This window comes from Protopterus annectens, chromosome 1.part0, assembly GCF_019279795.1.
Source record: "Protopterus annectens isolate FY-2018-M chromosome 1.part0, PAN1.0, whole genome shotgun sequence".
NCBI classification, from domain to species: domain Eukaryota; kingdom Metazoa; phylum Chordata; order Ceratodontiformes; family Protopteridae; genus Protopterus; species Protopterus annectens.
In genome coordinates, this window is record NC_056725.1 from 545459679 (window position 1) to 545486835 (window position 27157).

Here is a 27157-nt window from a genome sequence, read left to right on the forward strand (position 1 = left end):
GCAGATTCATAGCTGGTTCAATGCACTAGCAATTCTCTGAACTGCCCTTTGGCTTATCTACTGTGCCCAGGGTCTTCACAAAGTGCCTGGCACCAGTAATTGCATTTTGCAGACAAAAAGGATTTCAAATTTATCCGTACCTGGACGACTGCCTGATTCAAGCAGAGAGCAAGGACATTCTTCTACAGCATCTGGCGTCTGTAAAACAGTTATTAAGTTGCCTAGGGTACACAGTAAACGAAAAGAAGTCAAAACTAGTGCCCTCACAAGAGATAATATTCCTGGGTGCCAGCTTGAATACAACGGCCCAGATAGCTTATCTCACGCCAGACAAGCAAGGACATCTGACTCAATATTTTCAATTGATGGCAACAAGAACCCAACTCCCTGCAAGAAAAATTCTGCAGGCCTTGGGTTACATGGCATCTTGCATACTACTAATTCCATATGCCAGGCTGCATATGAGGAAACTACAATGGCACCTAAAGAGTGTCTGGTCTCAACACTGTCAAAGTTTGGAAACAGTTATACCACTAATTCCTTGTCTGCAACAGGAGTTTCAATGGTCGGCTCAAGCTTGTCACCTCAACAAGGGACAGCCTTTTACTCAACCCACAGCCAGGCAAACACTGACAACAGATGCATCTGATTACGCCTGGGGAGCACACATGGCAGGAAAAAGTATTCAGGGCAGCTGGCCTGCAGAACAAAGGCATCTTCACATCAATCAAAAAGAGATGCTAGCTGTACAAAATGCCCTAATAGCCTTCAAGGACCTGCTACATCCAGGACAACTACTATTAAAGATAGACAACGCCACAGTTATGTGGTACATAAACAAGCAAGGGGGCAGTCACTCTTATCCACTCTGCAGACAAGCCATGACCTTGTGGAACACAGCTCTAAACTATCAGGTTCATCTGCAAACACAATTCCTGCCAGGAGAGAAAAACACACTGGCAGACAACTTATGCAGAAACATCATGGATCCCCACGAATGGGAGTTGAATCCACAAATATTCAGAATGATAACACAGAAATGGTGGAGCCCGGACATAGATCTGTTTGCATCCCCAATGAACTGCCAGCTACAGAAATTCTGCACAAGGACTTACCATCCACAAGCATGGAAAGTGGATGCCCTCTCATTCAGATGGAAAAACCTACAAGTATATGCTTTCCCACCACTGCCTCTCCTTCCAAAGGTTCTCATCAAAGCCAGGCAGGAAGAGCCAAAGATGATCCTGATTGCACCAGACTGGCCACGCCAGCACTGGTACCCAGTCTTGAAGAACTTAGCATAAGGACCACCCTGGATTTTGCCTCAAATACCACATCTGCTGACTCAGCACAACAATCAGATACTTCACAGCCAGCTGAAGACTTTAAACATGGCTGCATGGAAGATTACCTAGTCAAGCAAACAATGTCTCTCCAAAGCTGTTATGGATGTCATTCTGGAGGCCAGAAGGCCTAGTACCAGAAAAGCGTATTGGGATAAATGGAAGAGATTCTGTGCCTGGAACCAGGCTCACAGCCTTGACCCTCTTGTCCCAAATATTCCTCAGATACTACAATATTTAACTGAGATGCTGGACAAAGGCCTCTCCTTTTCATCTATCAAGATCACGTCTCTGCTCATTACAACACAGATCCACCAATTTTCTTTAATCCTTTGTTAAAACAGTATCTCAGAGGGGTTAAAAACATAAGACCGCCCCGTAGAGCACCTACTCCAACTTGGGACCTCAACTTCATGTTGGAAAAATTAACTTTACCTCCTTTTGAGCCAGCAAACACAGCAGATTTAAAATATATCTCTTGGAAAACTGCTCTACTCCTGGCAATAACATCAGCACGAAGAGTTTCAGAGTTACAGGCACTAATGGCAGTGGAACCATTTATCATTTTCCACCAAGACAGGGTGTCTTTAAGAACTAACCCTACTTTTATGCCAAAGGTGGTATCAAGTGTGGCTCTCAATCAAACTACCCACTTGCCAACTTTTTATCCAAATCCACAGAATAAAGGGGAGAGACTACTGCATTCTTTGGACATACACAGGCAGTTACGCTTCTACTTTGACAAAACCAAAGCTTTCAGAAAATCTGAGCAATTTTTGGTAGCATATGCTGTGGGAGCACAGGGAAAAGCCATTTCAAAACAGACCATTTCAAAATGGATAGGACACTGTATACGTTTCTGCTGTACCCACCATGGAAAACCTGTACCTAACAGCATTAGGTCTCACTCCACCAGGGCAACAGCCACTTCACCTGCCTACCTCAGAGGAGTACCTACCCAAGGACATTTTGGAAGCAGCAACTTGGAGTTCTGTACATACCTTCACCAAGCACTACCACCTGCCTCTGTACTCTGAATCCAGAGCTGGCTTTGCCACTGCAGTCCTGCAGGGCCTTATAGCCACCCCTAATGCCTTATAGTCCCAGCCACCCTACCTCAGCTTTGGGATTCTACCCAAGTGTAATGACTGCAGCAGTGTAACACGATGAACATAGTACAGTTTTGTACCTACCATAAATGTAGATGTTCGAGTGTATACACTGCTGCAGTCCATGTTACCCTCCCTCCATCCCCGCTTACTTGCTGGTACGTACCTATGTCTTCTACCCTCTACTACCTATGGGGAGTATTTGCTGGTATCTGAAAGTTGTTGATTGCTTTACTTATGTATGTTTTATTAGCAATTGGAATAGCGTACCTTTTTGGGGGCACCTGACATCTGGGGCAAGAAAAACTGAAGAAAATGGCGTTGGCTGCATCTTGTATACCCCTGTCGCACTAACGTCAGGGAGGAGGCGACAGCAGGCAGACTGGGGAACCGCCTGACGGCAGGATAACCCAAGTGTAATGACTGCAGCAGTGTATACACTCGAACATCTACATTTATGGTAGGTGCAAAACTGTACTTTTGTTAGGCCATTTGCTTCATTATTTGCGAAATGAAGCATTTACTACTATTCTGTTTTATTCTTTGTTAGACTCGTATATTTTATTAGGTGTGCAATTGTTTTTTGATTTGCAGGTAATTGAATATAACCCTTCCCAGTGCTTGGACTGGCTGGCTGTACAGACACCTCGAAATAAATTAGCCCACAGTTGGGTGCTGCAAAATATGGAAAACTGGGTGGAAAGGTTTCTGCTTGCACACAACTACCCCAGAGTAAGAACATGTAAGTTCAGATTTTTATTTTTTTATTTAATTGCTAATTGTGTTTAATGTGTTAATTTTAAATATAATTACTACTGACACCTGATAAAGGCTTCTGTTGTTTTAAGTATATGCTCATAAACTGAAGATCTGATGTTTACTTACACATAAAAAGGCATGCATAATTACGATGAATTTTCATTGAAAATATAACATTATGCAATAAAATGATAGACTTTTTCATAGACATATTTACATGTACTGTCTGTGGCTGTATCACGGATTATCTATTTGATGGAAACTTTAATGGCTCTCAGCATATCTAGCATCAGGATGGCCATCGGCCATTAACCTTTATGTTAAGATTATTGGTGATATAATGTCATCTTGTTATTACTAGTACTACTATAGATATATATATGTGTGCATTTCTTTTGATCCTTGCAGGTTTTGTTGTCGTCACTTGTCAGCCAGCAAAATTCATGAAGGATTTTACTTACCATGCCTCCGTTGCATGTCTGAAACACCAAAAGGAGTGTACTTAAAATTAGGGCATTGGAATGGCTTTGCTGTCCACTTCCTCCATTATGTTCGGTGATGATGATCCTTCTGTTGGTTGAAGACAGAGACTTTTCTGCTGTTATACTGTGATTTTATTATTTTATTTGTCTACTTGTGCTGGATTTTACTCGTATTAAAATATTAGGTGTAGATAATCGTTCTGGAATTATGAGAGTCTCTCTCTGTGGAGGAACAGCAGTTTGTTTTTCTTGGACTGCCCACATTATAGTCACGTGCTTTCAACTCATTTCTATTCATCAGGGATTTAGAGGCAAGCATACATTCTGAGTATGTTCCAAAACTTACACCCCTTCAGGGAGGTGAGCAGACTTCACCATATTCCCCTCCTTCCCTGCCCTGTAGTCTTCCCAGCTCCTGAGCCATTTGTCAAATCTGGATAGTCTGAGTTGTAGTCATGTGCATTCCCATTCAGTTTATAGCTTAGGACTAAAACTATGCGGTCAGCCAAGATGTCTAAACAACGAGAAGCAGTTGACTAGAGCTCTCCTTATGTGTAATTTATGAAAAGGACAGTTAATGTTGTCAGTTTGGGTAACGTCTTGGAATTGCACAGGATGTCAGCAAAGAGAAGTCTGGTGGAAGTACAAAAAAAAAAAAAAAAAAAAAAGAGTCAGAAAAAGAGAAGAAAAATTTTTGGATGGGAAGAATCTTGCAGATGCTCAGCAAAAAGCAGTTAGGTTTCAACTTTAGTACAGGAGATGACTTCCAATTCAGTAATGCGAGGAAAATAATAAATCAGATGTAATCGTATGTGTTTAATGCATTAGAGAAAAGTATAAAACTAAATTACTAAAGTCTGGAAAAAACTAAAAAAAAACATTAAATGGCTATTTAGTTGAGTTGGTAAAACTGCAGAGGTTGAAATGAAGAAAAGACTGGTTGAATGTCAAGTTTCTCAAGAATAAATGTTTAAAAAAGTAGTAGTGTTAGAAGACAGAGACAATCACACAGAGAAAATGCAACGTTTTCTTTTTTACTGTAGAAACAGGAAGGAATAGATTGCATTATTTTTCTGAAAGTACAGATAAAGCCTGATATGGAACATCAGTCCAGTGTTTTTACTGAGAGTACACTTCATGTATATGTTGAAAATAAGGCAAAGGCCTGTGTTGGTCAAGCTGCAGCCTTACCAGCTGAAAGAGCTGCTCATGACAAAACTGTGGCAGAAGAGAAAGGTAGAAAAATTGGGGAAAATGATTATTCAGTGTGCTCCAGACAGAAGAGAAGCATGTTTATCCCAACAGTCAGGATGTTGAGAGGCAGGAGTGAGATTCAGGTTGGTGCTTTTCATCTGTCTTTAAAATATTTTTTTTCTGGGGGGGAAGAGACATTACTGTATGGAGGAAATAAGAATATCTGTTGTCTGTTTTTGTCCTTTTGAACCTGTGGGTTGTTGCATCCAACAGATCCAACCTTGGCACCAGTAACAAAGCTTCTCGGAACCAGAGCTCTGAATCCCCCATAACCATAATTCTCAAATCCTCAGATCTCATTTGCCACATAAAGTTTTTGGATGTTCGTAGAGCTCTCGGTTAAAGTTGGATTTTTTTGAGTACATCTTTTCTGCTTCTCCCTTACTGTGAGCGATTTTTCTGTCACCTTTCTAGTAATTATACTTTAAGAAAAAACATTTTGCATATTGCTAGATAGATTTTTTTTCTGGTATAATAGTTAGTTTATGTTAGTTTAAAGTAGGCTGAGGCCTTTGGCCTGTGTGTTTAAAAAATAAATAAAGAAAGAAAAAAAGTGTGTGTTTTTCTTATAGCTCTTACTGCAGTTCAAAGTAGTTTAAAGTTAATATTAGAATTAATCTTAGAATCCATGTCTATTAGCTTCCTTTCATTTTATTTTAAGGTGTCAGAGTCAACAGGATTTAAAAAGTACCTTGAGTTTGGGCACAAATTACCACTTCAGCACCCACTCTCAAAATGTGTCTACTGTCTTGGTGCCATGCACCTTGACATTGACTGCCAGTCCTATGTAGCATTCACTGCAAGGTCCCTTCAGACCAGAAGGGACAAACTAGTTTTAAAGGAGCTCCTTCCCACTCAGACAGTGGATTCCCTTTACCTGTTTCATCTTCAAAAATGAGAAATCCAACACTAACAGCCAGGACAAGGATGAAGAGAAGAGGGAAATAAAATACAACAAATATCTGTCTAATATTCAAAGAGGTCTCTGGAGCTGACAATTTCTATCAGTCCAGACCACAAGGTATCTAGAATATTGGAGCCGACACCACCTTGAGCCCGGTTTCCTTCACCTCAAATGAGTTACTCACCAGGACCAGTGAATTCCAGGCTCCAGTTGCTCATACTCCAAGAGAGACAGTATTGTCATCCTTCTTTGATAGCATCATCCGCTTGTTTATCAAGAAGCCTGACAGAACTCAATGTCAACATGATGATGAGAAAATTTCAAAGAACACAGATAAAGCTTGGGGATTTACTGGCACCGGATCCTGGTAAGGTAGTATTAGCCAGTTTATCCCTCCTTTACATGAATCCATGCAGACCCAAACCTTGGGTTCAGTGTAATGGAGCCGTTTGGAACCGTGGCACCTGTGCCAGCATCAGAGTTTCTTGCATTTTGCTGACTGTTTTGTGATCTGTCTCGTCTCTGATGCCATCAGATCAAGATGAGACTAAGCTGAATTCTAAGGGTCAAGTTGATGCCGAGGTTCTCAGAACTCTCTCTTCCTCTTGGGGCATCAGCTGTGGATTGCTTGGATCAGAAATTGGCTTCAGGGCCAGGGCTCATTGGTACTGAGGTTTCCCTTTCTTCTTCGGAATGGAAGGAATCATTAGTTCCAATAGCAGCTTCGCCCATTGAGGCCTTTGAAAGGGTTTTAGTGTTTGCCAAAGACAAGATAGCTGCAACCACTTCAGTTTGCACCCAATCCCATCTTTTTTCTGTTTCTTCACCTCTTCATCTTGTCATACGGAGACTCTTCACCTGAGTCTTTCAGTGAAGATACTGACTTCTCACTCATCTCTGAAGATGTCTCATTCAGCAACATTCTAGAATGCCATTGGATGTCCAAGACCCATCTCCAGATTACTCAGTATTCTTGCAGGCATTTGGCTCCAGACCAACACCATCCTGGAAGGTAGAACCTGTTGACCCTCTTATTGATCTTATGGCTTAATGAGCATGAAAGGTTCCTGATGTGGTGGAGTCCATGCAGAAAAAAGCTGACCATATATTATCAACACCTTCAGATAGGAAGCACTGGAGTAAGGGCCTACCTGTGGATGCTGTGGTGGTGGCAGCAACCACAAAGAAAGAGCTATCGGAAGAAAGCTCGTCTGCTCATACCCTAATAGAGAATCTAGGGCAATGAACAGATTTGGTAAGTGAGCTTATACATTTAACCCTTAGATCGCTGAACTACTTAGCCCATTTAACAAGATTCCAGAGAGACATGACTAAAGAGATCACCAAGTCACAGGGGTATTGCCTGTGGATGTTCAGAAAACAATGGGGTCCCAGCTTTCTACTCTTCAGTCCTCTCTAATGGGGCCATGCATTTCTCTTCGATGCAGCAGATGGTATGGTCAGAGCAGCAGGCATCGGCATAACCATGCATCGTGATGCCCAGATGTGACTTTGTAACTTTGCAAAAGGCTTTAAGTCGTCCTTTATCAATGCCCTATATGATGGTTCAACCTTGTTTGGACCTAAAGTCAAGGATACACTTACTAGGAGCCAGCAAGTTGGCAAGACTCTGTCTGCAGTGGGAGTGTGCTTTTCTACCCCACAAAGAACTTTCTCTAGGAACCAGAGATTGGTGAAGAAAATATGGTTCAGCAAATCACAGGGTTCTTTCCATGACTCCCAAAGTGACAAACCTCCCCATGGCAGAGGGAGGAGGCAATTTTAATGGATGGTGCCCAAGACACACAGATGGACTGCAGAATTAAGGCTTTCATGGCCCTTTTTCCAAGAAAGCCTTTCAGTGCTTCTGAATGGTTACCTGAATGCCAGACTCTGGAGGCAGTCGAAGGCATCCATTTTTTCACCCTCAAGCCTGGCAAATAATATCAGATTTGTGGGTGCTAAGAATAATATTCAGAGGGTATTCAGTTTCCTTCCCACCACAGGTAAAAAAGAAAGTTCACGATGCCCCCCCCCCCATCCCATCTTTTTTCTGTTTCTTCACCTCTTCATCTTGTCATACGGAGACTCTTCACCTGAGTCTTTCAGTGAAGATACTGACTTCTCACTTATCTCTGAAGATGTCTCATTCAGCAACATTCTAGAATGCCATTGGATGTCCAAGACCCATCTCCTTCAAATTCCCATCCTTCCTTCCCCCATCCAAATTGTCACCTGTGGCTTATAGATGATTGGGTGAATGTTGCTCCCTGCTATCTGGGCACAGTCATGCTAGACTGTATTTATTTTTCATTAAACAGTTATTTTTTCCCCTAGGTAGTTTATTAATGTATTTTCAGACTAGTGGGGGCAAACAATCTGAGGATTTGAGATGCAGCTTAGGGAATTATGAGTAGTGACTGAGTCAGAGCTGTGGTTCTGGAGACTTCGGTATCGATGCCAAGGTCAGATCCCATCAGATCTGTTAAACCCATGGGTTTGTAGCGGATGAAAACCAGACAACCTGAATCTAACATTACGCTAAGTACATAACTTTTGTATTTAGCCAACAAAGAGTAAACCAGCAGGTTGAAGGGTAATCTGCTGCTGTTGCTGCTTCTCACAGTAACAAATATTGAGACTGTGTTAATGAAACATTTTCCATTATTCCAAATGAAAATGCCTGAGCAACAGGAAAAAAAGCCCTAAGACCTAACTAGAAGAATGAGGATTACCTTAGACTTGCATCAGAGACTGGTGATGAGAGGTTGAGATGGTCAGGAAGAACACCAGCTGCAAGGTAAAATTTGTGAATAAATGGAACTAATATAAAGCATCAATCCCATTAGACATGGTTTAGGCATGTTGACTTCTGTTCTGCAAAAAGAAGTGGCTGAAGAAGGCTGGAAGTTTTTTGACTATTAAACTGTTGAGTGGACTATACAGCATAAACCTCACATTATGCCTTTAATATTTGGAAAAATACTGAAAGGACTGAAGACTTAACTGCAAGTAAATATAAACTTTGTATTATTAGTATTTCTAAAGTAACTTTTATTATATAAATTGCATGTTGTAAAGCAGTTCTGTATAGTATCTAGTCACAGGTATTTTACTTGTGAGGTGAGGGAGTTTTTTTTTTCCGGGACTGCCTATAGTAAGAAAGTACTTTTTTCCTACTATCACTGGAAAGAAGCATGTTAAACTGCATGTAATGTTGTGATCCAACTGGGCCTGCTCTGTGTGTGTGTGTGTTGGGGGGTAACAAAGTGTATTAATGATATATGTAGAATTAAAAAAAATCAGAAGTGGATGTTTACAAAAACATGTTTAGTTTAAGCTTTAGATTGGATTGTTTAAAGCAGATGTCCTTGCAAACTATAAAAAGTGATGAAAAATATTTTTCTTGTATTTGTAAGGTTAATAGCTGTCTTTTTCATTACCATCTGTTTTTAGCTTATGACCAGGATAAAAAGGTGCAAGCAATTATGGGAATTCTGACCAGTGTGTACTGAGTGAAATCTGCAAGGTTTCTTTCTTATATTTGCAAAGTTACTAGCTCTTTTTTTTTCCTTCTTCCATTAGAAAAATTATTTTTGGAACAGAGAGTTGACAGGTTCAAGAAATTAATCAGGAATGGTCTGATCAGTGAATTTTTGAGGGAGAGGTACAAGGTATCATATATTTAACTCTTAAATGGAAACTGGTAAGCAGTTCAGTGAAAATAAGTGAAGTTTGTAACTCTAGGAAGTAACTAACTCTACATGTTTTTTCTCTCCAGAAGCTGTAGTACCTCAGTGCAGCAAATATAACACTGTACAGATTATTGATTTAATGGGAGTCGATGCATTTTTTCTTAAGGTTAAAAGTTTACTAAAAGCATACACATTGTTCAAATCTGGAAGGTGACTAGAGTTAGGAACAGGACAGATAGCAAAGTGTGTAAGTAAGAACCCTACGGTTAACTCTAATTTTAAAATAATGCAATGCCTGTGGGGTACATCTATTGATTTGGGAGAACTGCCCCTACATGGAGGGGGGGTAATCTACAGTTTCATGCGTTTGCTACAATCTAAAAGGGACTGGGTGAGTTCAAACATGTTTAGGGTTTTTTTGTTTTGTTTCCTGAGTGTTTGTATGCAAGTGAAAGGTATGGAGAAATAAGAAATGGGTTCAAATACAGATGAGAAGAAGCAAATGAATCAAAGATAGGTCTGACAGAAATTAGTGTGTACATGTAAGCTACAGTTTAGAAACATATATCCAGGAGAAGTGTCATTAATAATTTATGGAAGTAACTTCTTTTATCAGAATGGATGCTTTGAAAATATTAATGCAGAATTTAAATGGCCTTGCAAATATAAAGAGCAGAGTGTATTGAATTATATTAAACAATGTAGTGTGCACTATACTTAAAGTAGTAAATATTGTAACAGAATTAAACAGGAATTGGGATTCTTAGAAGAGGGTAGGAATAAATTGCATAGAAAAAATGTAAATTGTGGAACAGTACATGCAGAAAAATGTTTTGGAGGAGGAATGAGGTTTAATAGAAGGCAGGAATTGAATAGTTTTACATATTGTGGCTTAGATTATACATTGCATATATTGATATATATATCTTATAATGTTTATAAAGGTGAAGTTAATATGGTTTGATTACTTTAATATAAGTCTTAAGTTTGATTATGTCACAAGTGATATTCCAGTAAAGCTGTTGAAAAAAGAAATGTGTGCAAATAGCAATGTTACAGGAGATGCATTTAAATGTAAATGAGCATTTGAATTTCACAAAGAAAAGATTTCAGAATGGGCATTCAGCAGAATATCAGGGACAAAGGAAATGGGAGTAATACTGATTGTGAGAGAGGCTGTAGTAGTAATAAAAGAGAAAAACACAATGATAGATTTGTGGTAGTAAGGGGATCATAAGACAGGAGGATAACTCTGACTTGTATTTGTGTTATAAAAATCTGTGTAAAGCTGAGAAATGGGGAAACCATGAAAAAAAAAACAATTGGAAATGTTTATGTATGTCTTAATTATGCCAAAGATAGAGGTATATGAGTCTCCAGGAAAGTATGATGTAATGTATACATTTGGAAGTTAGGAGGGAAGAAAGTTACACAGGTATGAAAGGTTTCGATTAACAATATTTTAAAAGGAAGGGAATGTACCAACATCTGTGGAATCTGTGCTACCCAGAGAGGGTAAAGCTCCTTCAAATCCCATTACAATTTTGAACCATGAGTATCAAATGTCTGTCCATACAGGCTAAGTGAATTGCAAAATTCTTACCAACATATATTTCAACTGTCCTTAATTTTGTAGAAGTTCCAAATTTCTCTCTCATATTTATGGTCCATTCCTCATAAAGCTTTTTTTCTGGCATAATATTGAGGATTGAGTCACTAAATAATAGCAGGCGTTAAAGTTTCAGACTTCATATTCTTTTTATATTATTATTAAACAAGCAACAGCTTTATTAAATTATCACTTGTGATGTAGGCAATCATACTTTTATATAAATGAAAACAAACTATATTGACATAATTTTAGTTGCAAATATTAAGCATCACTTATACTGTATCCAGTCATTGTCAGTCAAACATCACATAGCTCATTCAGATCCTGCCTTCTTTTAAACCTCATTCCTCATCTGCATGTAGTGCCACCACAGTTACCATTTTTGTATGTAAGTTGTACCTACCCTTTTCTAAAGATCCCATTTCCATTTCTTTCATCTCTGTTATTATAGTCACTAATTCTAGTACAGTTGTTTTAGACTTTGACTTACATTTCCTAGTAATTGCTTTTTGGCAACCACTATAATTAGATCAGGAAGGCCTATCTATGTCTAAGCAATCCTGATTCTTTATCATAGTTAAAAAAATCATTTTCTTAGTCATGCCAATTTGCTCACCCAGTATTTCTTATAGAATAGTCTGCAGGGATTTCTTAAGTCTGCCAATTCATTACACTCCCAGAAAATATGTTCCCAATTACCTGTTTCTTTCCCATCACACCTGCAACATTTGCTATCTACCTGAGGAAAAATTCTTTGGAGTCTACGTGGGGTATAAAAATATCTATGTAAACACTTCCAAGCAAAGATCCTAAATCTTCTAGACTTTGTTCCATATTTGGGAGATACACTTATATCCCCCATTGTTTCTTTGTGAATTGCTTATGCAGTTTCTCTTCCCAAAAGTTTCTAACCTTCTCTAATTGGTTCTTATAGTTATCATGGAATATTTATATGCTCTAATAATTATTCCTTTTTAATTGCAGCTTATGTTCTAGATTCTACTAAAAACTGTACAAGTACTGGTCTTTCACTTAGGATCCCCTTATTTCTTTCTCTTTGCCTGTACTCTGATTTCAATCCTTGATAGGATAGGCAGTCTCTAGCCTGCAGTCCAAATAAATTATTAGCCTCATCCCATTGTATTAACTTGCCCTCTCTAATTATTTGCTTCCCAGCACCTTGTTTCTTTTGCCATTTTCTCCAATAAATTCCAGACCTTTCTTGCCTTTTGCCTGTATCCCTAATTGCACTCATCCCCATTGGCAGAATCTCCTTTTTCCATTCCCATGTTGGTTTAGTTATATACTTTATACTACTTTATGAATATAATATTGTTTATGGTTCTTCTTATTCTCCTTAAAGGTCTACATCCAAAATCCCAGTCTCTCTTTGTTTCATGAGCTTCCCTATGTTAGAGGTTTCTGTTTGTGCTATGTGTGGGAGCCTTAACTATGTAGCTGTGAAATGCCCCTTCAAATCGGGTAATCCCAGACCACCTTGTTCTATTGGAAGAATCAGCTTATTCCATTTGACTACTGCTGTCTTCTACTTCCAGATAAAATCCTTCAGCTTTTTATTAATTGCTATGCAGGACTACTACTCTGGTTGATAAAAATATGCCTGATCTGTGTATAAAACTAAAGCCATTTTAACTGCTTGCATCTTGCTATGCATATCCATAAAACAGTTTCCAGTTTCTCAGTTTTTGTATTATCTTTTGTTTAGTCTCTTCTCACATAGCCTTAGCTGCCACACCAGAATTGTTTTTAATCCATACTCAGTATCATGTCCCCGTAAATATGGATATTGCTGAACCAGTTCATGTGTGGGTACATAATTTGCAGCTATTGCGTTTGTTTTAGCTTCATTAACTTTACATTTTGAAAAGATATGAAGCTGTCTTAAAACGTTCCCCAACACTGAAATGTCCTTTTGTGTTTTTCTTTTTTTTTATTTTTCAGGTACAGAATATCATCATCTGCAAATAGAGCCATCTTTTCCTGACTACCATACCAATTATATCCTTGCATTTATGAGTCCCTTGTTTTCTTTGCCAATGGTTCTAAATATAATGCAAATAACAAATGGGAAAGAGGACACCCCCTCCTGGTTCCTCTGCTCAAATGGAAATTATCACAACCCACACACTTTAATTTTCACCTCTAATCTTTCATATATCCTCTTAATCAGCCATATAATTTTATCAGGAAATGTAAATGTTTCCATTACCCTGTTAATAAACTCTCAGCATCCTCTGGCAAAATGCTTTCTCTGCATGAAGATCTACCAACAACAATGGTATTTCCTTACATTCTACTTCCTCTGGATCATCAGTGTTCTGTTAATTTTGTCAAATGTTTGTTTCACTTCCAAAAAACTACACTGGTCCATTTCTGTCAATTGTGGCATCACATTTGCCATTATTTAGCTATTATTGTCATAAACACTATATAATCATAGTTTAGGATTGAAATGGACCAATATGAGGCTGGATTTGATGGGACTTTACCCTCTTTAGGTATTACAGCCACCACTTCTAAGATGTTGGTGCTTCTCCTCCTATTAAAGTACTGTTAAACAGTCCTTCCAGATCTTTTTCAGTTTTTCCCTTCTAGCTTCCAAACTTCCACAAGAATACCATCTCTTCCTTGGGACTTCATGAGGATTGGTTATACATCACTATTTTTATCTTATCTCCTCCTGTCCTGTTAATTAAGCCTCCTTCATCTACCTCTGACCTTGGCATATTTAATTCTTCCATAAATATACTTTTTCTTGATTTCCATATTTCTCTGCTTTATACAGACTTTCATAACATTTTCAAAATATTTCTAGTACCTCTACAGGATTTCTTGTTATCTTCTTCTTATAGGCTCCCTAAGATTGGCAACAACCCTTTCTACTTTCTGTTGCCTGAATCATGTGCTAAAAGTTTATGTGCTGTGGAGTAATTATCAAAAACAGTTGCTTAACAGCAATCTTTCTAAACTCATCCATATTGTCGAGGTAATCCCTTATTTTCTGTTTAGCATTCTGCAATTGCTCCTGTTCTTGTTCTGTGAGATCCCCCCTATTCTGCAACACTTTAATCTTTGTCAGTCCCTCTAAATGTTTCTTCTTACTTGTTAACCATCTCTTTCTCTCTTATTTCCACTGTATTTTTAAACTTCACTTGAATTTTATCCCACTCCCTAGTGATATTTTCAGAAGAAATGTTGATCTTCTCTAATAACTCCTGAATAATTTCCTCTACTCATTCCTTAAATTTCTCTCTTTACAACAGATACTTGCAGAAGTGCCAGTGTCTCATTTTTGTTTCATTACCCTACATTTTTATTTAGTTATTATCGGTGCCTGATCTGAAATAGTTATTGGAAGCTTGTCAGAACTTTCATTTAAATGCACATGTTCCTGTGAAATATATGTTCTGTCTAGTCTAGGCCAGTTTTTGTATCTTGAGGAATGATATGTAAATTCACTTTGAACTCCTCCTACTGATTTTACATTTTCCATGCCAAACATATTCATAAATTTCACCAAAATCTACCTTTCTTTATATATTTCCCATCTGAGCCTCTCAGGTACATCTTCACTGCTGCAAATTAAATTCCAGTCCCCATCTGTAATATTCCTTGCTGAAAGCTAATTATTTCTTCCAGAATTTTCTTAAGCTCCATTATAGCAGTTTTATTTGGAATATAAATACATGCCAGTATAATCCTCCTCCTTTGCCAGTAGACCCTTACTACTATGTGTCTACCATTATTATTTTTTTTATCCTCTTCTGTCACTGTTGGAGCTGCTCTTGTAGTTAATATAAGTACTCTTCTTTTCTGTTGCCCTAGGTTTTCTGCTGAATAGCAGTAATGTAAACCTTTCTTTGTCAAGTTCACATGTTCAGTTCTTTCCAAAAGTGTCTCCTGTAGCATTGCTGTTTGCACTCTACATTTTTAATACAGTTCACTGCTCTTTCTTTTTTGTATACATCTCTGAAACCATTTAGATTTAAAGATATTATAGAAAGCATCATTATGTTAAAAAGTTACTATTCCCATCTTTTAAGTGTAACTGATTTTTTAAGTCTCTAGTACCAGCTTTTGTGTTACATGCGTACACCACTGTTTGGCATGGTGATCTGTTGTACACTTCTTTCTTGTCATATCCATTTAAGCCTATGTCACATCTTAGAAAACTTTTTTGTTTTATTGAAAGCCCTCAAAAAAAAAAAAGAAAAAAAGAAATGCTCCCCCAATACACCCATAAACCTTATTAACACAATGCTAACACACAAAACTGTGTACATCTTCAAGTATTGAAGTTTTACCCTTCTGATAGGAACAATTGCCTGGACTGACAGCCATACCCACACACTTAGGTTAACCTAAAGGGAAGGGTGTCCATGTTGAGACACATTGTACACCCTGTGCTTCTACTAAGTGTCTTATCTTTATTACTGTCCCAAATTTGGAAAAACACTTTCTGAAAATATCATCTCCTAGCCATTGAAAACAATAAGTGTTCTGATTTTTTATTGCAGTTTATCAGATTATCTCCATGTAGACATGAGAACCAGATAACAGAGTTGCTTATACAAGCACTTATTTATTTGCTAGACAGTGTTGTTTTTTATTCATTTGATTTCTATTAAAACTTGTTACTAATTCAAGCCAAGGGCCTTAATCTAGTCATTCCCCTATGCAAGAGTGAAAAAAAGCACATAGATTTTTCTTGCATCTTGCTCGACATTTCTTCTTTTTTTTACATTGCAGTGCATACATTTCTTAAAACTGAACAAGGTGAAAGAAAGGAGGAGGAAAAAAACAGGGTCACCTGTTTACCTTAATATACCCATTACACTTGAAAACAACTGAGAAAACTTTATTCATAGGTAGGTACTAGGCTATTGGCCCTGGGGCCTATACAAGCCCAGCCAAAAAGGTACCCTGGTTTTTGCCAGCCAAGAGACACAGAGGTGTTCCCCGGGGTGAATTTCCTATTTCCCATCCAATTATCAAGATTTTTCTTGAAGAGTGCTAATGAGGAGCTTTGTTTGATATAGATAGGTAGTTTATTCCAGAGTATGGGAAGTCTCTGGGACAGGAATCTATCCCTCCGGCATGTTCTGCTTATTGTGGTGACAAGGTTTAGGTCCCTAGAGCGTGTAGCTTGGAGGGATTGGGATTTCTTTAAGTGGAGCATTACTTTATAGCATGCAGATTATATAGTGCATTATAAAAACTCCAAGATGAAGAACAAAATTTTGTTTTACTTACAGGTAACTCTTTCCTTCTTCTTCCCCCGAAAATGTTCTTCCAAACATTAATGGCATGAAATAGGGCATATAATTTAGAGTCCTCTACAGATTTAACAAAGTCAAAAAAGTGCATTGATTCTACGTTTTCTTTCTGTCATGTTTCACAAATATAATTAATGGTTTGTAATTCCACGTATATTTGTCTGTTTCTGAGTTGCTAGTTTTATTCCTGTTGACTTCCATCTCCCAGATCTAGTCTCTGCCTCATTTCCAATGTACTTACAGTTCTAGTCAACTCTTGTGCTTTTTTCAGTCTCTCAAGCATTTTCCTGTTGAAATGTTGGAAAATGTTTCACTAACACAGTCTCTCTGTGATCTTTCTTACCAGAAGAACAAGAAGTAGAACCTCCTTCTGTTACATAACTCAAATTTATGTTGAACAAACTTTTGTATTTCCTCCTTGGCATGCTCTGCATCAAAAAATGATTTTGCCCCTCCAGGAAAGAATATTCTGAAAATAGCTGAGTACAGCAACTTGAATCTCATGCCTGCTTCTCAACATTCCCTGATTAGTGGAATAAATGTGCTCATCTTCTGTCTGGTGTACAGTGAGTAAGCATTTTCCAAAAATACCCTACTGTCTCCCACTTTTAGTACTTTGTCCTTCTGCCACAGTTTTGTCAGTCAACTCCTGCTGGTAGGATTGCATCTTTACTATCAACAGTCTAGGGTGCTTTCTCATGGTCAAGTTTGGGGCAAACATATGATATGCCCTTTCAGTTGATAACTCATGTTGTGGAGTACCAGTGCAATTACATATTTCTGCTTTCATAAAATTAATAAAGTCTGTTCCTTCCAGCTTCTCTGGTACAACAGAAAATGTCAGGTTTTCCTTATCTGCTCTTTAGTGTAAATAATTATTTTTTTAAACATCTTTTTTGAGCAGTCTCATATTCAGCCAGCTTTTTCTACACTTCAGCCTCTGATTTTTTGCAGTTTTATCATCTAATCTGAATATCTTTTTAAAGCTTCCTCCATTTTCTAGCCTTTTGTTATTTGAGTTGATATACTCATTCAGTGTTTTGTTTATTTTAATCCGCTCTGAGTACATTTGACTTTTTTTTTCCTGTAGGATACTGGAAGTCATGTATTCCACCAGAGCTGGAGCTTGCACTGCTTTTTGCTGAACAGTTGCAGAATTCTTCCCAGTCAGTGTATTTTCGTCATTCTTTGTGATTGATTTTCTTTCAGGTTCTCTGAACCTCTTTTTTGCTGGCATCCAGGTAGTGCACTTGCTAGCCAGTTACTGAAATTTACCCAAAATAGAAGTTTACTGTCTCTATCTCCTGCGTTTTTCTTTTCACAGTGGGATAGTTCAAATTAAGCTGTTACTCAATATGCAGCCATTTTGAGAGTCCCTCTGACTTCATATTTTTGGGAAAATACATGTTAGTACAAAAACTGTTATTCTAACAGCTTCATAAGTTTATAAGAGTAGTTTTTAACATCTGTTCCTAACTTTGGCTGTTTGTTCTTTCTCATCCATTATTTTTAGTTCTTTCAGGAATTCTTTTGTGAAGATTTTTAAGAGGTATACTTAACACATTTAATGGATATGGAACAGTGTGATTTTGTAGAGGGGGGCAAATATTTGACAACATTAATAGAACAGTGATTATCCAGCAGAAGTAGAATGTAAGGAAATGCCTCTGTTGATTGATTTTACTCACATTAGTCTTGTATATAAATCATGTATATTTGTATCAACCAGATGAAAAGCTGTAGAAGATAATAGAGTTGAAGGAATTTATTTGGAATGGGAAGAGAGCAAGGTTTAAGTGGAGCAAGCTGATTCTTCCCAAAGATTATTGTGGTTTTGCCTAATTTGAAGGGATACTTTGAAGCTACACAGATGAGACCTGATATATGTAACTAAAGCAGAAGGTTGTAAATCAAAGTAAAAAGGGATGAAGATGAACCTATTAGGAATTTCAACAGCCATACAGAAAATCCTATTTATAAAATTGCAGGAGCAGTTTTAAGAACTAAGGCAACATGAGAATGGGTGTAGGAGATTTTTCCGATGGGGGTGACTGCAATTAGGAGTGTAGAAAGTAGGCAAGAGAGGGTGGAATTATTAAAAGAAATAAGCAAAGGAACAAAGATATTGGGAGCAAATAACTAGGGAGGGAATGATAATAGAGTGAAATGAGGCTAACCAGAAGATTGGACTGTGGGTTAGAGACTGCCTTGCCTAACAGGGATTGATATCAATATGTACACAAAGAGAAAGGGATAACGGCTTGCTAAATGAAAGACCAGCTCTGGTTGAGTTTTTAGTTAAGTCTACAACAGAAGCTGCTGTTAAAAATGGGTAATTACTAGGGCATATCAGATATTGGATTGTAAGTATGAGAATTCATCAGAGGAGATTAGAAAAGATTGAGATGAGAGACTAGAAAGCCAGTTTACAAAGAAGCAATAGAAGGAGAAAAGATTGAGATGAGAGACTAGAAAGCCAGTTTACAAAAAAGCAATAGAAGGACATCTGTATGGTTCTCGGGTATGCAGCAAAGTTCAGAAGGCTTAAAAGTGTCTGCAGAGATATTTTTAAACTCCAAGCAGATGTCACAGAATGTTTCCTTGGGCAGAGGACAGTGTGATGGGAGAGAGAGATAACTAAGGACATGTTTTTTCGGGATTGTAATGAGTTAGCAGATTTTAAAAATTCACCGCAGAGTACTTTGTTAGAAATGTTGGGGGAGCAAATTGTAACTAATGAAATGATTCTTTTGAGCTGGGTCACAGGATCTGACTTGCCTATATGTACTAAGGCCTTACTAAGTTTAATGGTGTTGGCCGTCAAAAAGCAATTACTAGAAAATGGAAATCAAAATCTAAACTGACTTTAACTGAAGTATTGAATATTATAAAGGAGATAAAAGAACTGGACGTGGAATCTTTGGAAAAGGGAAGTAGCAAATTATGTAGAAATAAATTGTATTTGTGGGGATAATACACAAAGAATAAGGTTCATTGGGAGGAGAGAGTTTAAGGGAAATTGAACTATGTATATAGTTTTGGAGTGAGTGGTAATTGATAAAAAGAAAATGTGTACTGTATGGAAGTAGTGAAAACGTCACTGTAGTTTTTCTCTGGTATTAATGTATGTACAGTGAATATAAAAAGTGTACACACCCATGTTAAAATGCCAGGTTTTTGTGATATAGAAAACTGAGACGACAATAAATAATTTCAAAACTTTTCCCACCTTCAGTGTGACCCTGTAACCTATACAATTCAGTTGAAAAACAAATAGATCTGTTAAGGAAAAAAATATAAAAACTAAACGTACAATAAGCTGGTTGCATAAGTGTACACACCCTTAAATTAATACTTTGTTGAAGCACCTTTTGATTTAATTACAGCATTCAGTCTTCTTGGGTAGGAGTCTATGGCACATCTTGTCTTGGCAATATTTGCCCACTCTTCCTTACAAAAATGCTCCAAATCTGTGAGATTGCGAGGGCATCTCTTGTGCACAGCCCTCTTCAGGTCACCCCACAGATTTTCTATTGGATTTAGGTCTGGGCTCTGGCTGGGCCATTCCAAAACTTTAATTTTCTTCTGGTAAAGCCATTTTTTATTGATTTTGGATGTATGTTTGGGGTCATTGTCGTGTTGAAAGGTGAAATTCTTCTTCATCTTCAGCTTTCTAGCAGACGGCTGAAGGTTTAGGGCCAAAAGTGACTGGTATTTGGAACTGTTCATAATTCCCTCCACCTTGACTAAAGCCCCAGTTCCAGCTGAAGAAAAGCAATCCCGAAGTATGATACTGTCACCACCATGCTTCACCGTGGGGATGGTGTTCTTTTGGTGAAACCAAGTGTTGTTTTTGTGCCAAACATACCTTTTGGAATTGTGGCCAAAAAGTTAAACCTTGGTCTCATCAGACCATAACACATTTTCCCACATGCTTTTGGGACACTTGATGTATTGTTTTGCAAATTTTAGCCGGGCCTGGATATTTTTCTGTGTAAGAAAAGGCTTCCGTCTTGCAACCCTACCCCATAGCCCAGACATATGGAGAATACGGGAGATTGTGGTCACATGTAGTACACAACCAGTACTTGCCAGAAATTCCTGCAGCTCCTTCAGTGTTGTATGTCTCTTGGCAGCCTCCCTAACCAGTTTTCATCTTGTCTTTTCATCAATTTTGGAGGAACATCCAGTTCTTTGCAATGTCACTATTGTCCCATATTTTCTCCACTGTTTGATGACCGTCTTCACTGTGTTCTACAGTATATCCAATGCTGTGGAAAATTGTTTGTACCCTTCTCCTGACTGATACCCTTCAACAGTGAGATTCCTATGGTGCTTTGTAAGCTCTCTATGAACCATGGCTTTTGCTGTAGCAGGCAACTGAGTAAATGTCAGGAAAATCCTACTAGGACACCTGAACTTTATTTGGGGTTAGTCAGGGTCTCTTTAATTGATGGCAGGTGTGTATCCAAGAATACTGAATGCTGTAATTAAAGCAAAATGTGCTTCAAGAAAGTATTCATTTAACGGTGTGCACGCTTATGCAACCAGCTTATTGTAAGTTTTTATTTTTTATATTTTTCCCCTAACAGATTTGTTTGTTTTTCAATTGAATTGTACAGGTTATAGGTCACATTAAAGGTGGGAAACATTTTGAAATGATTTATTGTGGTCTCATTTTTTTATATCCCATAAATCTGGCATTTTAACAGGGTGTGTACACTTTTTATATCCAATGTATGCCTATATCATTATGTAAAGTGCCATTTAATAAACATGTTTTTAAAAATTCTGAAGAAAGCTTGAAATCAGAGTTCTAGAAAATCATATTTAACCATTTGGAAGTTTCTCTTTGTGGTGTTCATCCAGTGACATTGACCCCAAAGCCTGTACCAAATCATACGTTCAAAAGTAAGTATTGCAAATGCATGTCTCTATAAATACTCATCTTAGAATCTTGTCCTATTTATTACCAGCTTGAATAAGAGACAGGGTTTACAAAGCACAGGTAAACAGTAATGCCTGTTATAAGCCTGAATAAGAGACATAATGTTCCAGGACAATCATCCCTGTTTTCAGCTTACAAAAGTAAGTGTGACTGCCAAGGCACAGGTAAACACCAGCCCCTGATGTTCGTCAGTCCCTCTGCCCTTTTGGTTTATCTTCAAAGGTAAACCTGTACTGGCCGTCTTTCAAAAGCTCAGACTCCCCTCCTGATGTCTTCCTGTGACAGCTCATTGAGCATATCCTGAGAGGGAAGCCTTCAGTTGTCACAGGAAGTGAGTGTTCAGTCTTTTTCTGCCATCCAAATAAAAAAGTCCTCTGATTCTTCACAGGATCCAGTGCTCATTTTTCCATTTTGCTGCTCAAAGAAGACCCATTCAGGGACCTTCTTCCTCTCATTTTGTTATTAGAGTTATTAATTTCTTTCTATTTTTATGTTTATTAAAAAAACTGTGTGTTTTAATATTCTATTTCTCAGTGTTAACAGTAATTCCTGTGGGAATTTCTGCTTGTAGTAGTGTTAGTTTGGCTTCTGTCTTTGTCAAATGCATATGTTTACAGTTTCTTAGGAAACTTTCAGTATTTCTGTCAGAAATGCAGTGTGTATATATGTTGTTAGACACTAGGGGCTATCTTGCAAATTCAGAACTGAAAATTAATCGCTTACATCTTTACTGTTGTTACTTTGCTTTATTTTCATCTTTTGATATGAAAATACTGCAGAATGTGGATTTTTTCAACATCTGTACATTATTTACTATACGTATAACTGTGTGTTTTTAACATCAGATTTCAATTTTACCATGAATGAAATCATTAGAATATAGGTTCATAGTTTGGTACTGGGCTATCTGCCCGAAGGCATATATTAGCCCAACCACATTGTGCGGTATTCACCGCCCCTTTAGTAGTTCCCTAGACCCATAGATATACTATGGAGATTTTACTGTCTCTGACAAGAAACTATAGTTTAAATTATTAAACATTTTATGGCAGTTTATCATGGTTAAAGTGTGTGAAGCTAATTTTTAACACTGGTTTGGTACATTCCGTCTCCTTCGGCTTACTGAGAAGTGATCTATGCTTGGCATACAAGGCATCCTCAGATTCAGCTCTGATGGACCTTTTGCATGTCTGCAAAATGAACAGCATCAGAACCACTAGATCCATGGTTTAAATTTTGCGTGTGACATAAATAAGACATATTGGCAAGACAGATGTGTCTCAGAGGATCACCAGGTGAAGCTGAATCCATTCCTAACACTATTTAAGAGTACTTTCACTATAGGAGATGAGAAATCAGAAATTTCACTCATGGTATGGCCTTTATGTCTTTGATAGACAGATGTAGACAGTCATGCCCAAACATACCCTCCACCACAACCTGTAGAAACTTCCTGACTGACATGCCCTCTTGTAATAAATGCCCATAATACATAGGGATACAATTGGGCTGGATTGTACAGCTAGACTTATAAAGGCTCTGGTGGTCATCAGCTTACTGTATACCTATGAACATATTGGTTGCTTTGGTATATTGGAAATTCTTTAATTTCTTTCAGTTGTAAAAGAATTCTGAACATATTTCAAAATGCTTTTTGTGATAACACAGTTTGGCAGAGTCTAGTTATATGGGGCCATACTTATTACTAGAAACCTTAAGTGCTTATCAAAATAAATTGTCCAGTACTGTCAGCTTATTATTATTATTATTTTTTTATTTTACATTTGTTGACCAGAAGAGTCCAACTGGATTACAAGTCCATTTTCAGTGGAGGCCCGGGGAGCAAAGCTCCAAGAGAACAATTTCTTTTTTTTTTTCTTTTTTTTTTTTTACAAAACATAGTTTTAAGGACAGACTTTTGACATACAATTTCCATAGAAGAAACTTCGACAAGCATATTAACTGACAGGATACATTTGTTTTCTACAATATAATATTACATTTTAGGAGATATTCCTAAGTTTAGGATTCCTGTGATAGATTTACTGTCAGAGTAAAAGCAGAGAGACGTAGAATAAGGCTCCGAGAGAGCAGATGATGCTCGCTATAGTTGAGAAGGATAACAAATTGATTTACTATATGTCTTCTCCTGGTTTTAGTTGCTTATAGAAAGCACAACATTGTTGGGGTAGTTTTCCCTAACTCCTGGAGAGATGAATGAGCAGTAGATTAACAGTTATTATGTTGGCTAATGTTCTCTTCCCCTGATTTTGTCGATCCTACCTCTGGTAGCCCCCATCAAATCCGGTTGCACTTAAAAATAAAAATGTGCCTCAGCCTACAGTTAGTGATTCAGGGCCACTGCTCAACCTGCAAACTATTTACCCTTTGCCCTATTTTCCTCTTGTACACCTATGCTGGCCACTGTGAATGAAGGTTTGACACATCCTCTGGAGCTGTTCTAGTATTTGGTACAGATAAAAGAGCACCAAACCATTTAGGTGCAGGATAGTCCGCAAAAAGAAACCCCCTGCCAGACATAATACTCTATATTTTTTATCTAATTGTGAAGTTCATGAGAAAAAGAAACAGAAGCTGATAATCAGATTACAGCTGTTTATATGGCTGGTGTGGTTTTCTTGGCTAAGATTGTTCTGCAGACAGCTAATTCTGGCAGTTGTGCTCCTGTACATGGCTATAATGCTACCTTGGCTAGAGACCTTTCTGTTGTTTCAGAGAATGAGAAATCTGAGGACAATGGTGATTTCCTAGCCGACACGGTGTCCAGTAGCTTTGATTCTTTGAAGAGTGAACGTGAGCGTAAGTTCCAAACAAGTGTTCACTTTTCCTCAAGACAGTTGCTAGATTTAGTGATGTTTTTGCTTGGAAGCAGTTAGGGACTACCCCATAGTTATGCAGGGGTATATGACCTTGTAGAGGGTGAGATGCCCAATTTTATCAATATCTGTTCTATCTGTGACAGATTGCTTTTCTCATTTGACTGATGACCTATCTGCATGCTAAATAAAATGTCATTGGTTCATCTTATCCAGTGCCTTTTAATGAAGAGGGAAAATGGTTAGAGCTTCAGGAAAAAAATAATGTATTTTTCTTGTAATCTAGCCTTTAGAAGGTTACATTATCAAGTCTCTATGTGGAACTTTATTTTACTGTGTGCGTGCGGTTTGAATGATTTTGCTGTTTCTTTACCTGCAGAACAAAAGACTTGTATGAATGAAATTGTTGTAGTTTAACTCAGGTTTTCAAACATACTTTGAGAGATGGGCTTGAATGTGTAGATAAAGTCTTGAAATGCTGCTGCTTCTGTCATATTACGACGGTATGCTTGGTTAAATGACCAGAACTTTTCTGATGATTCTAAGGCCGAAATTTTGAATGCACCGTTAAGATGTCTTTCTGTTCATCTGTTGCGGTATTCTTTACATGAGGGAGTTGCCTGGCCAGATAACCCGATTTCGGCCAGTATACCAGTCTTTTACTACTGTAAGGTGCATGGTATGTCCTACATAGGCAGCTATCGGATGTAGCTCATAAAGTTGACACACGCGCACACCATCCTCTGAACTTTTTTGCTGCTAGTTGGATCGTCAGTCCCAAATGTCGCTCTGCTGCCAGAATCGAGTGTTTCTTCTAAAGATAATTGCCCAGTCGGGGAACCTTTTGCATCCTTTGCTGCTGTATCCCTTTTTCCCTTGAGTTAAAATCATCCAGAAAAGGGAAGGGTGATTGTGGAAGGCAGATTCCACACAAAGATAGTTTTTCTTGGTGTCTCTTGTGTTGTGTCCCACCACAACCAAAACAACTGTTCTGTTTGTCAGTCGTTCTTTCCCAAGACTCTTCGGACCAGAATTTCCTCCCTCATAATATATCTAGAGAACCAGGACTTGAAAATCATTGCCAAAAGTGCTGTGAAGGATTCCTCTGGCCTGACGCCTGAGCCTACCATGAAGCAGAAGGCCAAAAGGCCTAGGCCCTAAGCTTTAGCTGTGCCTCTCTCCACAGACGTCTCTCTTAAGGTGCATGGTAGGCCTGAGATGTGTTCTGCTTTGGATCCAGATCCTCAGACCGAGTCCATTTTGCAGGCCACCTTAGACGTGGTCCAGCACATCCAGAGAGGCCTCGCAAGCATCTGGTATAGGTATCCGGGAGGGGGGGGGCAAGGTGCATTCTGTCAGAAGACCCTAGAGGAATCATGCAAATCCTGGTGAGGGAAGAAGTCGATTCGGATCCACTTGAATGTTGTCCTGCAACTGAACCCCTGACTTTACATCAGGTGGACATGCCAGCTAAGGAAAACAAAAGCCAAGCATTCATCCCCTTCTCAGGACCCCCAGAAAGAGTGGCAACATTTTGCCCAAGGATTATTCAAGGCTTTCATGTCATTGAGGCCTACTGCTGGGTCCCCTGCTCCTCTCTTCAACTGGCCTACCTCGCCCCCAAAAAAGAGTCAGACAATAGCCTACTTCAGATGAAGAACTTTCATCTGATGATGTCTGTGACTTCCTAGTCTAATGCCCCTCCTGAGGGAAGAATCTTATGGAACAGATTTGCATATGGAGGAAATCTCATTTGGAGAAACCCTTTTAAAAATGAGGGACTACTTCAGTTGGGATAGCACTCAAATGTCAGATGTTCAGAAGAGGTACTACAACTTCCTCTAGGTGGAACCCCCCAGCCCTTCAGCTATCTCACCAGTTATTCCTGCCTTTTTGGATGCCTTTGCTTCCATGTCCAAACATCCTGACTCTCAGCTTCTGGCCCCTAAGAAGCCGGACAGATACTATAAAGTCCCTCAGGCCTGCAACTTTGTCTTTAAGGCCCCTGTTGCAGACTCCTCAGTCATCTCTGTGGCCTCAGATAAAGTTTTGAGTTCCCTTCCTTCCACCGCTCTCCTTCCCTCTGAAAAAGACAGTAGGCAACTAGAGAGGTTAGGGAAGAAATTGTATACTTCGGCTACCCTAGCTTTTAGGGCTTTGAACTATGAAACACATATGACTAAGTATTCCCTGGAACTTATGTCACAACTATCTATCTAATATTGTTTCTAACATGCCTGATTTAGAAAACAAGGCCTTGGCCTCTTCCCTAATTGCTACATTCTCCCAGGTGGCCTGTCACTCGATAAAATGCAGCTATGATGCTGTAACATCAAGGCAAAGCTCATGGATGCTCTCCTTGTCAGTTCTGCATTATTTGATCAGGCTTCAGCTAATCTTTTCAAATCACTGCAGGAAAAGAGTAAAGAGTTAAAAGTACTCGAGCACATACTAGTTTCACTAGTCCCAAAGTTCCACAGGAACTACTCTTCCAAACAGGTATTCGGTGGCAGGTAAACCCGGCGCTCCCAAGCGAAGTCCTCCAAGGGGATCAAGAAAGCTCATCACTACTCGGCCCCTTCCTCCCCGCACCTGCATAAGCAATCTTTTCTTGACAGAGCAGGTTTGTCCTGACTCCTCAGGACTTCCTTGCTCTACCCCTCTTTCCCTATGCTTCTCCCTATCCTTTCCAGCCTGGGAATCCATCACACAAAATGCCTGGGTCTTGTACATCATAAAACATGGATATTTCATGGTATGGCACACAGTGTCTCCCTTCAGGGGTATCCCACAACCATCTGCAGAACAAGTACCCCTCTTACCCCAGGTATTGGCAGACTTCCTGGAATAGGGAGCCATACAACCAGTGCCCACACACTAGAAAGGAACAGGCTTTTACTGCTGCATGTTCCTGGTA

The 27157-nt window shown here is 38.6% G+C and overlaps 1 protein-coding gene across 1 annotated transcript in view; it reads left to right on the plus strand.

Annotated features, from left to right (window-relative positions):
• The window catches only part of USP34 (ubiquitin specific peptidase 34), a gene marked incomplete in the record, with an annotated part of 5849982 nt that overhangs the window by 5309324 nt on the left and 513501 nt on the right, over positions 1-27157 (plus strand). Inside the window, 1 exon segment of the mRNA XM_044061224.1 lies at positions 3047-3194. Within this exon segment, the coding sequence (XP_043917159.1) occupies positions 3047-3194 (148 nt within the window).